The sequence below is a fragment of the Melospiza georgiana genome, chromosome 4, assembly GCF_028018845.1.
Source record: "Melospiza georgiana isolate bMelGeo1 chromosome 4, bMelGeo1.pri, whole genome shotgun sequence".
Classification (NCBI taxonomy): Eukaryota; Metazoa; Chordata; class Aves; order Passeriformes; family Passerellidae; genus Melospiza; species Melospiza georgiana.
The window spans coordinates 4,541,865-4,555,990 of record NC_080433.1 but is presented as its reverse complement, the minus strand read 5'-3'; the positions used below and the strand labels follow the sequence as shown (position 1 = coordinate 4,555,990).

Here is a 14,126-nt window from a genome sequence, read left to right as displayed (position 1 = left end):
ATATGGAACCTCTGCAATGTAATGGCAGCAACTGAGATTCTGTGGGAGCCAGGAGAAGGGGAGCCAGGTCTGTCCCATTAAACATGAGCAGAGCACCCCTGGGATGAGGCCTTCAGCAGGCTCTGCCCTCACAAGCCCCCATTCCACCGCTGCAGACAAAAAGCTGTGAGGCTGAACCAGAAGGGAAGGAAGATGAGGGACAATCTGAGAGATCCCCTGACCACAGCACAGAGAGGGGAGGGCAGGAAATAAAACACTTCCCAGCCCTTCCTCTTCAGCCAAGGACGATAAAGATCATACATGTTTGAAATCCCCTCAGAACCACCAGGCTGGGTGGAAGCTGACAACTGAATGAGAACCTTGTGAAAAGTTAAAAGAAAAAAAAAATTTGCTGGAGTCTTTCAAGATAGATCTGGAAATAGTCAGAAAGATAAAAGCACACTGACAGCTGTCCTCACTCTTTTCCCAGAGTAATACAGAGGTTAATATTCATAATGGTGTTTGTTCTCTTGATGCAGCAGAAAGGGGACAGACAGCTTTGCTGCCCTACACAAAGACAAATGCTGTGAAATTACCAGAGCTTGTCATAGTCAATGTCCCACAGCCTACTTCTGCTTTTAAACAAATTCTCTGATTCTAAAAATTTATTAAGACAAGGACAGTAGCAACAGCAGCTCTTTCCCTCATGCTGTTCTTCCCTGCATCCCCATTGACCCCACACTGCATTCAGGCAGATCTGCTGCAGAGTTGTGCAGCATCACAGGTATAAATTCCCTAATTTAATCAGAATTAGCTGCAGCATCAACCAGCTGCTGATCAGCAAAACAGGCTACCAAGTCAGGTTTCTGTGGGGGTCCCAGTTGTGGGTTTTTCTGGGTCGGGATTGAAGGCACTTGAGATGGCAGTTCATGTTCAGACTCAGATGTTTATTATTTCAGTAAAACAGTCTCACTAGTGTGAGTTGGGCAGCTTTTCATTAGAAGGCACAAAATGGCCAACAATCTCTTGTTACAAGGGCTTTTAAGACTCAGTTGTCCAATTAAGAACTGACACCTGGGTTATTTTCCCTTTTAACCCAATAACTGATCCCACGGAGCTGCAATGTGGACTTTCCTGCCCAATTACAAAATGCCACCCAAACCCATGGAGAAGAAGGAAGAAGAAGCATGAAGGAGGAACCCAGGGTGACACCCTGTGCCCTCCATCTTGCTTCCATCCACAACACACTAAAAATCCCAAAACCTCAATTTCTCACCAAGTGATACACCTACACTACTCTCTATAATCTATTTCACACTTTTGTGGATTCTGGTCTATCTTGAAGTCTGGGAAACTTTCTCCATGAATGGGGGTCACAGTCAGTGCTGCCCTGCGGGTCAGGGCACCCCAGAGCAGACAGAGGAATATTCCCTGTGCCCTGGATTTCCCCAAAATTATAGGGGGAAACTTATCTCCCTGGGATATGGTTAGTCATGCTTGGCTGAGAGCCAGACCACCTCCCTGACAGATCTCACTGCAACCAACCACAGGAGTCTGAAGCTGAGGTTTGGGAGGGAGGCGTTGACACAACTGACAGAACTTTTGGGATTTGATTTACAGGGATCCAAGCCTGACCCCACTGAGCACAGCAGCAGGCCTGGGGTGGGCTGGATACTGAAAATGAACCTGATATAAAAGCACTTTTAGATGCATTAATACACCTAAACTGGGAAAGGCCCATCAAAAATAAAGTCAGAGATGCCCCAAACTGGTGATACTGCCACCTGCATTTAAGAGGGGACTAAACTGACTGCCATAAACCCCATATCCAGGGCCACATCCCATTAGCAAGAGGGTCAGGACTTTATTTCTGGCCTGTGCCAGAGAGGACTCGGAGCTACTGTACCAGGGAGGAAACAGCAGCTCTTCCCCTGTGTTATTTTCAGCAGCACAGTCTCCAATAACACATCTCAACCTATTCTGCAGGACACACCCTTTCCCAGGCTCTTTCCAAGCCCCAGGCAGGAAAGAAGCCAACATTCAGGATACAGAGCCAAAACCCTGGGGTCTGCACTATTCTTAGCCTGAGCATGCAGCCACTCAGACAGTTCCACCCCAGACACAATGGGAGGAAGCAGCAGCAGCCACTGTTTGCAGAGAGCAGCCAGAAAAGTGTGAAATTATATCCCCCATCAGTTCAGGGAGCAGCCAAAGTCCTGGTTTTCCTCCTCAAAGCAGCTGTCAGTGGTTTGAGGGCACGGACTGCTGCTGACCTCCATCCTCAGGTCTGCGCTGGGTGTTTTCTGTATTCCCTCCCAAAGAGCCTGGTACCTGTGAGGAGGATGAAAGCACCTCCAGCAAAACTGGCAGAGGAAGGAGCAGAAATTGAGATGGTGTTCATGGAATCACTGAGTGGTTTGATGGGAAGTGTGAAAAATGCCAGTCGCTTGTTTTTAAAATTTTAAAAGTTTAATAGTAATAAAATGGTTATAAAAATAGTAATACAATTCGAGGAAAAACAATTTGGACAATTTGAATTAGGACAATATGAGACAATAGAGACAGAGTTATGCACAGTCCGGGTACCTTTTCTGCGCAGCACTTTAACGAAAAAGGACCCACATTAACAAAGGATTAACCCTTAAAAGCAATACCCTGTTGTATATTCATACACCTCATACATGATGCATAAATTCCATTCAAACACAGGATTCTGCCTGGTCATCATCAACTTCTTCCTCTGAATCCCAACAGCACCTTCAAGGCAGGAAGAAGTTCGTTTCTCCTGATAATGGAGCAATAAATTCTTTTTCTCAGAGAGATTCAGGTGTCCTGTGGCTGCTGTCTCACTGTGAGTCCTTTCTTTAAAGAAAAGTATCCTACATAGCATAGTTTCTATTTTAACATTATGTTATAACCTAAAACTATATTTACCACACTACTTAAGAGAATTAATACAGCATAACTTTCTAACACAACACATATAATATTGCAAAAAACCAATCATAAAATAAATGCATTTTTCACAGGAAGGGTCTTTAAAGACATCCTATTCCAATTCCACCAGAGCAGGCTGCTCAGGAGCCTCAGCTGGAACACTCATCCTTCTGGAGACCCCAGCTGCCCCAATGAAGGCCACAGAGGACCCTGGCATGGTTCTCAGCCTGAAGCTCTACCCTTTGTGTCTTATTTTTACACAGATTTTTAAAGCTGTTATTTTAGCCAGGTGGTCACCAAACAAAGCTGTGAGACAACAACCATCAGCTGTGCTTTGCACATTGAGAACAGAACTCATCATTTACTGACACAGCAGGTCCTGCAGGACACCTGGACTGAGGCTGGGCTCCAAGTCAATGCAGAACATCCTGGGGAGGCAGTTGTGACTCCCCATATAAAACACTGCAATGAATCCCTTGGAAAATTGAGTTTAGACAAGGAAAGATAAAAGTAAGGCAATAAAATCCAAGATCACTAAGAGAACACCACCTGAAGAATGAAGTGGTGCACAAGCAGCTATCAGAGACTCACAGATGGTTTGGGTTGGAAAGGACCTTAACCATCATGTACTTTCTACTCCCTTTTAGCATTAAGGAACACTCATCCTTCTGGAGACCCCAGCTGCCCCCAATGAAGGCCACAGAGGACCCTGGCATGGTTCTCAGCCTGAAGCTCTACCCTTTGTGTCTTATTTTTACACGGATTTTTAAAGCTGTTATTTTAGCTGAGTGCCAGATGGTCACCAAGCAAAGCTGTGAGACACAACCACTACCAGTTGTGCTTTGCACGTTTTGAACAGAACTCATCATTTACTGACACAGCAGGTCCTGCAGGACACCTGGACTGAGGCTGGGCTCCAAGTCAATGCAGAACATCCTGGGGAGGCAGTTGTGACTCCCCATATAAAGCACTGCAATGAATCCCTTGGAAAATGGAGTTTAGACAAGGAAAGATAAAAGTAAGGCAATAAAATCCAAGATCACTAGGAGAACACCACCTGAAGAATGAAGTGGTACACAAGCAGCTGTCATAGAATCACAGATGGTTTGGGTTGGAAGGGACCTTAACCATCATGTACTTTCTACTCCATTTTATTATTAAAGACAGCATTTTACCCCAACCCAACTTTTATCATTAAAGCCCCTCTGCCATACAGTTTTCTTACAAACGCTGCTTAAAAAAACAAGCTGTAAATTTAAGAGACTTCTTAAACCATTGCATGCTCCACCTCATAATTATAAAATACTAATTTCCCCGTACAGATTTTTGTCTGGTTAAGTCACCCATAACATGAACTGCTCACCACACATGGCAGAACCAACTCAGAAAGGTGCAAGGCGAAGGATCACAGGAAACTTCTCATGGAGCTCTACTCTGCCAGCTCATTTCTCATCTTCCCCAATGCTCCTGTTCTCTCAGAAACCAGGAGCTCCCTGAGACATAAACTTTAAGGAATTTAGAGATTTTAGAGGAGCAAAGATTTTAGTTAGAGTTAAGCTTTATTGGAGTTTAATTAAAATAAATAGGTAGGCCTTGATGAAGTTAATAGTTAGTAGTTAACTAATAATTGCTTGTCAGCACAATGTTTGGTTAGCTGGGTTTATAATGAAAAATATAGAAATTGATAAATAGCTTTTAGGAATATAAGACAATTGTGACCTCCTCTGTTCTGAAACCAATTGAAGATGGGGAATGGGAGTCCTACCAAGGGTTCATTTGTCAGATTTGCATTGAAAAGGTAGAAAGGTCAGAACAAGGAAGACTTCATTTACTTCCTCATTTTGGGACCCCTCCCCATGAAAGGGACCACCTACTCATTTCAAGGAACAAATGCTTAATAGCTTTTGAACTAATTACCACATGGAGCAGGGAATGGGATGTACCAAAGTTATGATTCTGTATTTGTATTTTGGGTATTCAATACTTGTATAGATAAAAGGACTCTGTAATCACCTGTAAATTGTGGTATTTGGGAGCTATCCCACAATAAAAATACACTTTCTAACTCTAAATTGTTAAAGAGTTTTTGATATTGGTACTAGATCAATATCCATATTGGGAATGGGGTGTACCAAAGTGATGAATATGCATTTGTGTTTTGGATAATCAATAGTTGTATAGATAAAAGGACTTTGTAATCACCTGTCACAATAAACACACACTTTCTAACTTTAAACTGTTAGAGAGTTTTTGTCCATCACACTTGGATATTGGTACTAGATCAATACCCATATTTTTTAAAATAAATCATTCCCACTCCCCGCTCAGCTCGGCCGCTTGAGGGGCGACGGCCAAGGAGAGGTCAGAGCAACCAACAGCTGCAATTCTAAAGCTTTGTGGAAAGCTGCGTGCAGCTTAATGAAGCACACTGAGTGCTGCACAGACCTTCCAGCCCACAAAGTGCAACACATGTTCTCCAGCTCAGCCAGTTTTCAGATGTACTGAAGCAGAAGAGAAACGTGCTGAGAGCCCTGCCATGTGCAGCTTAACCCACAAACCTACATGTAAATCAGCAAGGACCCAGGCTCCACGCTGCCAGACACAGTTAACCTCTGTGGCTTTGTTTTTCTCTAGAGGCAAAAGCATTTACAGGGGTGAAGCTGGAATTTGCATGTTCTTGTGTGTTGAACAATTAAAATCACACACAGTCATGCACTTGTGTGACAGCGAGCAAAGGCAGCAGAGCCTGCCTTGGGCACGGGAAGCTGCAGTGGTTTTGTGTCTTGGGCAGATCTGTTTCAGAACAGAATGGAAGGCTGGACAGATCAAGTGCTCTAGCATTTACTACTTCTTTTTCTTGGCAGGGACTCACACTTTCACCCACACTTATGAGGGATTTTCAGTGTAAAGTCGAAACACAAATCAGAAAGCACTCGGGATACTTTTGAAGCACAGAGACAGCACTTCTCTTCAAACTATGTACAGCATCTCACAACAAACTATGGACAACAAACTACATACAAAATACCATATCTACAAAAACTAGGTACAAATACCATATCTACAGCAAACTATGTACAAATACCATTTCTACAACAAGCTATGGACAACAAATATGGACAAATACCATACCGACAACAAACTATGTACAACAAACTAAACTATGTACCACCCTGAACTTAGCACTGGGTCAGAATCACAGCATGGTTTGGGTTGGAAGGGACCTTTGATGGTCACCTCATTCCAACCCCCTGCCATGGACAGGGACACCTTTCACTAGACCAGGTTGGTCAGAGCTCCATCCAATCTGACCCTGAATGTTTCCAGGGATAGGGCATCTACCATTCTGCTAGGCAACCTGTTTCAGCACCCTCATTGTAAAAAAATTCCTCTTGTATTTAGTCTAAATCTATCCTCTTTCAGTTTGAAACCAATGCCCCTTTCCCTATCACTAAAGGACCCAGTAAAAAGTCACAAAAGGTGGGTCAAGCTTGATTTATCTGGGGGAGATGAGTGCAACAGCTTCCATGACTCGCTCTCAAAGTTCAGACACTTCTCAACACAAGGATGCTCTCTCCCACTTCACCACCCAGGAGAAAATCAACATTGAAAGCTCAGCTGGAAAATCCACAGGGACCAGGAAAACACAGGCCACAGACCAAGGGGATACTTCTGATGCTCTCTGACAACTGTTTTCCACCACAGAGACACTGTTTCTTTTTCTGGCAAATTCCTATTCTGTGGCTCTGCCTCAGGACAAGCTACTTGGACCAATGTCTAGAACACCATCCCAGGTGCTCAAAGAGCGTCTCCAGCACCAATTCCTGCCTGGGGGTCAGCACCAGGGTCCCTGCTGCAAACTTCTTAAGACTAAGCTCAAGGCAAGATGTGCTGGAAGAGCATGTCCAGCAGTGACATGCCACAGGAGAGAGGGACGCTGCTGTCACACGAGGCAGGATCAGGACATTTTTAAAAGTAGAGCTGAAAACCAGATTTCCCACGGGGCTGTGGGAGCTCAGTCCAGTCCAGCTCTCCTTGCCTGGCAGTAGGAGTGTTTTCCAAGAGCAACATCTATTTTCATGCCAACATCACAAGGGCTACTACACCTCATCCAGCAGCTCAGAGCGCTGCCAAGACAGTTTCAGAAAAAGCTGGAAGAAAAACAAAGGTTCATGCGTTTCCTCAATGCTGTTTGTGGTAGAGTAGAAAATGAGGATACCAGCTCCAGGGAAAATTTTTTCCATTCACAACAGAGACAAAAATTCTTTAACTCCCCAAATGCGTTTCTCCTGCACTCTGGTTAATTCACAAAGAAGGCTATGGATGTAATTTGTACAAAAAAATCTTCCCTCATTTCAAAGAGTTTTGCTGTCCCCTGTGCAAACCTGGACAACTTTTTCTGGTCTAGAACCCTGTAATATATGGTAGGGATAATTCATGCTATTAATGCAGGGTATAAAATATTGTGAAACCAAAACCATGTCTTTTGACCATCCTGGCCAGGAGCAGCTGTCCTATTCAGATTCAACTAGTTCCAGGACACAAGTTAAGATAATGATCGACGCCTTAACGTAAGAATAGAAGCTTCCAGGGTGATGATTGATGGTTGTTGGGAGCCAAACAAGAGCAATTATCACCTTGCTGATTACATCTGTCGAGATAACCATCCTGATATATCTGAATACATGGCTTCTCCAGAGTTGATTGACACCAATGGCACACCTGGATGGGACCTTTGTCCCGCTCTGCACACGGAAAGCAACAGCGATGCACGTGAAGAGACACAAAGAACATTTGGTCATCTTTGCCTCGGGCAGAATAAACTGTATAAAACCTCGAGTGTGAACTGGGGAGACTCTGACACTCCGGAGGTCAGATCCAGGTTCACCCGGTGTGGATCCCAGGCTCGACACTGAACTCTTTTTGGCTGTGCTGGTTTCGACGACCGAACTTTGGTCTCGCAGACAAATTAACAAATCTTTGCTAAATTTTTGATAATTTTGGCTCACGATTTGATCATTTGTAACAACCCCTTCCAGAGAAGAGAAGAGAAGAGAAGAGAAGAGAAGAGAAGAGAAGAGAAGAGAAGAGAAGAGAAGAGAAGAGAAGAGAAGAGAAGAGAAGAGAAGAGAAGAGAAGAGAAGAGAAGAGAAGAGAAGAGAAGAGAAGAGAAGAGAAGAGAAGAGAAGAGAAGAGAAGACTGCAGGGGCTCACCCAGCCCTGGCAGCTGAGGTAACTGCAAGGAGCTTTCCCCACCCAGCTGAGTGATGCTCAAGGAAAAGCACTGCAAACTGCTTCAGATGGGATTGCACAATTATCCCCACTCCTCTCGGCCGGCCACGACCTCCCCAGGGGAGGGTCTTGCACAGGAATCCAGATTGCCACACACACACAGCTGCTGGGCTCCTCTGCCTTCAAGGGTTTGTCATCAGTTCCAGGACTGTCCTTACAGCCAAAGAGGCTTCACAGCCACCCAGGCAGGTGGAAAGGGTGACACCTCTTTGCCATTTGACTCCCAAATGGGGCAAAGCTGCAAACAGAGCAAGCTCTGGTCATACTGGGATTAGGCTTGAATACAGCCTTGAAGACCTTGCTGGAAAAGCAAAGAGTGTTTGTAGGCTAAAATGAACTGTTAGCACTATTGCTCATGGTAGTTGACATAATAATAAAACCCCACTAAACAGCTGTCCTGACTCCCTGCCAAGGCCGGGCATCATTTACTTCTGGGTCCTGTGTTCACCACTCAAAAGGATCCATTTCACAAAATCCACAGCAATGGGGAGCAACCACACCACTCAATCATTCAAAACTAATTTCCTCCTCCATTAGGTTTTCCTTCCAGGTTGACAGAAGAGAATCTTTCCACAACCCCAGGAAACACAAATTCAAGGATACGAATTGCTGTGATAAAAATTAAATGCATCCTCCTTGCAATGGCCATGCTTGGGACTCACATTCTGGAGGGATACTCTGATCAATCCATGCACACACACCAGCAAAACTTAGCAGAATGCCACATTATTGTTAGTCTGAGTTCCTCTATGTGTTTTCAAGAGCTCTGAACAGTTTCTGCACAATTTGGAATTTTTTTTCCCTCCAAATCCATGTGTTCCTATAGCTGAGCTGGTACTTTAAAGTAGAAAAGGCATTGGTTTGGGTTTGGACAGGAATTCTGTAACATGGTTTGGGTCAAAAAGGACCTTAAAGATCATCCAGTTCCAACCCCCTGCCATGGACAGGGACACCTTCCACTATCCCAGGGTGCTCCAAGCCCCATCCACCCTGGCCTTGGACACTGCCAGGGATGCAGGGGCAGCCACAGCTTCTCTGGGCACCCTGTGCCAGGGCCTCACCGCCCTCATGGATGTTGTTTCCACTTATTAACCCATGGCCTGCAACATCCTGGCAGAGAAGAAATCACAGTAATAAAACCAACAGGAACACTGAAGGAAAGAAGAAAGTACTGAAGGAAAGAAGTATCAAAGAGCTGACTCCAACAACAGCAACACCCTAAATCCTACGTGATGTCATGACTCATCCTAAACAGGGATCTACCTGATGTCATTTAGTCATCCTAAACTCTACATGAGTCACCCAGCTGGGACTGCCTGGCTGTGTGAAAGGAAGGTGCAACCAAAATTCCCAGGAAGTTTTTTTGTCTCAGCTCCAGAGGCCTCCACACCTCCCAGGCATTGGATCCTTCTCCTTCCCAGCTGGATGTGCCACAGAAACAACCCAAAAGCTGAAGGCTGATGCCCAACACAGAACTGCTGGTGAGCCCACAACCACCCTGGGTTAGGAGTCAGCACACAAACAGCCTCTCCAGCAGATCCAGCTGGAAATGAGTGCCTGGGGCACAGGAAAGGACCAGCTGGGGCGGGTCAGGGACCACCAGCCCAGCTGCAGCCACAGGAGGTACCATGGTTGGGACCCCAGGGCTGCAAACACATCTGCCCTGGGGAGCCAGGCTGCAGTTCCTCCTCAGCTGAGTCACAGAAAAACCACACAGCATCAGCTTTCAGTTTCTCTTCATTAACCAAGAGGCTGTTACTGTTCACAGAAATACCAGCCCCTGCACCAGCAGTTAGCCCAGAGTTGCTGATTTTCTGGCAGCCTCATCCACAGAGGTATTCCAACATGATTTACTCGAGTCCCTGATTTTATGGGACGCCCCATGGCGTTTATGGGAGAATTAACCCACATGCACACATCACTAGGGGGAACAGGAACAGAAAAAGAAATTACCACTATTCTTACTGAAAATATTTGGTGGAGCACAAGCAGTGGCATGTTGCAACTGGGCTGCTCCAGCTGGAGAAGGTATCAGCTATCCCTGGAAGAACTTGCTGCAATTTTCCCTGGCAGCTCGGCGTTAACCGCAGCGCTGGAGCCTTTGAAAGCGGTTTCCAAAAGGCAGAGGGGGCAAGAGAACCTCAAAATCTGCAGCTACCTAGCCAGAAAACTTGGAAGTTTCGGTTCACTGTCACCACAGGCTTTTAAACAAGGAAAACAGATCGAGTTCTGGCATGTTGATTCAACTTGTGCTAAACCACTTAACCCTGAGAGCAGTAACACACACACACACACATCGCTCTGAGCAAAACACAGCTGCGGCACAGAATAACAGGGAATTTTCACGGCTCCTTCAGCCTCAGCGTCCGCACCTTTTCACAGGATCGCCGAGGTTGGAAAAGAATTCTAATATCATCAAATACAATCATTAACCCAGCACTGCCAAGTGCTCCACTAAACCACATCCACACGGATTTTAAATCCCTCCCGGGACGAGGCTCCAGAAAAATATTCAGCCTGTTCCAATGCCTTCCCCTTCCGGGGAAAAAGCTTTTCCAAGTATTCACCCTCTCTTCCCCGTTCCCATCTCTGTCCGTCTCCATCTCAATCTCTGCCCCCTTTGCAACCTCATCTCCGACTTCTTCCACATCCTAATCTCCGCCTCTGACCCCATCCCCGTCCCCAACTCCATTCCCATCCCTGCCTCCATCTTCATCCCTCTGTCTCTCTGTCCCCTTTCTATATTCTAATATCCAATTCTAATATCATCAAGGGCAATCGTTAACCCAGCACTGCCAAGTGCTCCACTAAACCACATCCACACGTATTTTAAATCCCTCCCGGGACAGAGGCTCCAGCCTGTTTCAATGCCTTTCCCTTCCGGGGAAAAAGCTTTCCCAAATATCCACTCTGAACTTTCTACAGCGTAACTTGATAAGCTCTGGAAATCACACTCCGGGTGATTTTTCTCAGCTGATTTCTCTCACTGCCAGCCCTTCCCAGTAACCAGAAAAACACGTTCTCTCTCTGTAACTCCTTCCCCAGCCGCTCAAGCCCTAAAACCTGAGCGAAAATTCAACAAAACAATATCACAGCGCAATGGAATCACGCTCAGCACGCCGCGCCGTGTCGGACACCCGCCCCGTTTCTATCAGCTCCTCCCCGGCCACTCGCAGGGGTCACACCAAAAGCTTTTTTTTGTACCCCTCATTAAAATTTTCTAAGTGACTGAGCAATGCCTCGCACAAGCGCGGCCAATTTTAAGAGATTACAGCCTCGCTTTCCGCGGAGCTTCATTACCATCAGATTAGGGAGTTTGGAAGAAGGAGCATCTGGCGCTGCTGCTGCTGCTGCTGCTCCGGAACATCCCCAGCGCGTCCCTTCCTCCCCAACCCAAACTTGGTGCTTTTAAAGAGAACGGGCACCGACCCCATCCCACCGAGGTGTCCCTGGTCCCCTCGGTGCCCCCGGTACTCACGCATGAGGGTGCTGAAGGCGCAGAGAGCCAGCAGCGCCTGCAGCAGCACCCCGAAGCGCCCCAGCAGCGCTCCGCTGCCGCAGCCGTGCGCCGGCCGGGGGGCGGCCATGGGGATGCCGAGGGACGGGAAAGTGCGGAGAGGTGCGGGAGAGGCCGGGACGGAGCGGGAGCGGGGACGGCAATGGGGACGGGACAGCCCCGAGCCGCACAAAGGCGGCCCCGAGCGGCCGCTCCCGCCCCACGGCCCGCCCTGCCCGCAGCAGCGCCCGGGGCGGGGCGGGAGGGAGGGACCGGGGAGGGGATGGGGATGGGAGAGGGAAAAGGGACATGGATGGGGATGGGAGAGGGAAAAGGGACATGGATGGGGATGGGAGAGGGAAAAGGGACATGGATGGGGATGGGGACCGGGAAAAGGGACATGGATGGGGATGGGAGAGGGAAAAGGGACATGGATGGGGATGGGGACCGGGAAAAGGGACATGGATGGGGATGGGAGAGGGACGGGGAAAAGGGACATGGATGGGGATGGGAGAGGGACGGGGAAAAGGGACATGGGGATGGGGACCGGGAAAAGGGACATGGATGGGGATGGGAGAGGGAAAAGGGACATGGATGGGGATGGGGACCGGGAAAAGGGACATGGATGGGGATGGGGACCGGGAAAAGGGACATGGATGGGGATGGGGAAAAGGGACATGGATGGGGATGGGAGAGGGACGGGGAAAAGGGACATGGAGATGGGGATGGAGATGGGAGAGGGATGGGGAAAAGGGACATGGAGATGGGGATGGAGATGGGGACAGGGACAGGGAAAAGGGACATGGATGGAGATGGGGAGAAGGACATGGATGGGGACAGAGATGGGGATCGAGAGAGGGACAGGGAAAAGGGACATGGATGGGGATGGAGATGGGGACGGGGACAGGGAAAAGGGATGTGGATGGGGACGGAGCAGAGGATGTGGGAGAAGCTGGAGATGAGGTTACAAAGGGGACAGAGAGACAGGGATGGGGATGGAGCTGAGTTAGGGACAGGGATGAGGATCAGCACAGGGATGGGGAAGGGGACAAGGATGGGGACAGACATGGAGATTGAGATATGGAAGAAGTTGGAGATGAGGATATAAAGGGGACAGAGAGACAGAGGGATGGGGATGGAGGCAGGGATGGGAATGGAGTTGGGGACAGGGATGAGGATCAGGACAGGGATGGGGAAGGGGACACAGGCAGAGATTGGGATCTGAAAAAAGTTGGAGATGAGGATACAAAGGGGATGGAGAGATAAAAATGGAGACAGACAGAGATGGAGATGAATGGGAATGGGAATAAGAATGGAAATGGAGTTGAGTTGGGGATGGGAACAGGGACAAAGACGGGGACAAAGACAGATATAAGGAGGTGGAAGGGGTTGGAGATGGGGATGCAGTGGACACAGACATTGAGACAGAGGCAGCCATGGGAATGGGTGTGGTGATGGGGACAGGAATGGAAATGGGAATGGAGATGGGGATGAGTGTGGTGATAGGGAAGGGAATAAGGATGGGGACAGAGATGGAGATGGGAATGTGGAAGAGGTTGGAGATGGGGATGCAATGGGAACAGGCAGACAGAGGCATGGAGTTGAGGATGGAAATTAAGATGGAGGGGTGGATGTGGAGGGGTAGGAGGTGGGGATGCAATGGAGATAAAGATGGAAATGGGTGGGGATGAGGATGGGACAGAGATGGAGATGACAATGTGGATGTAGATGAGGCTGGAGATAGACTGGAGACGGGGATGGGGATGGGGAAGAAGATGAAGAGGGAAATCCAGATGGAGATGCAGGCAGAGACAGTGATGGGGACAGGAGTTATGGACATGGGTGAGGACAGAGATAAAGGTGGGGATGATGATGGAGATGAGGATGTGAGGTCCTGCAGGGAACAGGAGTGCTGGAAATTGTGTTGAGGTTTGGAGAGCTGGGTTGGGGAGTCCTGGTGGGACAGGGGTGCTGGGCTGGGGAGGGAGGATAGGGGTCCTGTTGGGATCCTCCTGTTGGGGTTTGAGATGCTGTTCTGAGGGAGTCCCAGCAGCGTTTCAGGTGTCAGGATGTGCAGATCTCAGCAGGGTTTGGGTTGTCCTGGCTGGAGAGGTCCTCACAAAGTTTGAGATGCTTGACTGGGGAGGGTTGGTAGGGATCCTGGTCAAGACTGGGGTGCCAGATTGGGGGGTTCCAGCAGGGATGGGGGTGCTGGGTTTGGGAGCTCACAGCAGGGTTTGGGGTACCAGGCTGGAGAGGATCCCAGCAGGTTTAGAGTGCTGGGGTTCTGTTCTCAAACTTCAGCCTCAAATCTCATTTTTTTGCTCCTCTGTGTAACCCTGCTGCCACCCCTCTCTGCAGCCTCCTCTCCACAGGGCAGGTTTCGTTTTCTCTTTCATTTCAATTCCCTTGAGGCCATCTG

At 47.9% G+C, this 14,126-nt stretch overlaps 1 protein-coding gene across 1 annotated transcript in view; it reads right to left on the bottom strand.

Annotated features, from left to right (window-relative positions):
- The window catches only part of LOC131082816 (store-operated calcium entry regulator STIMATE-like), a 34,954-nt gene extending 23,124 nt beyond the window's left edge, over positions 1-11,830 (bottom strand). The window contains exon 1 of the mRNA XM_058022963.1: positions 11,687-11,830. Coding sequence (XP_057878946.1) covers positions 11,687-11,795 — 109 coding nt within the window. The 5' untranslated portion in view covers positions 11,796-11,830. The remainder of the gene's footprint in view (positions 1-11,686) is intronic.
- Positions 11,831-14,126: the final 2,296 nt, after the last annotated feature.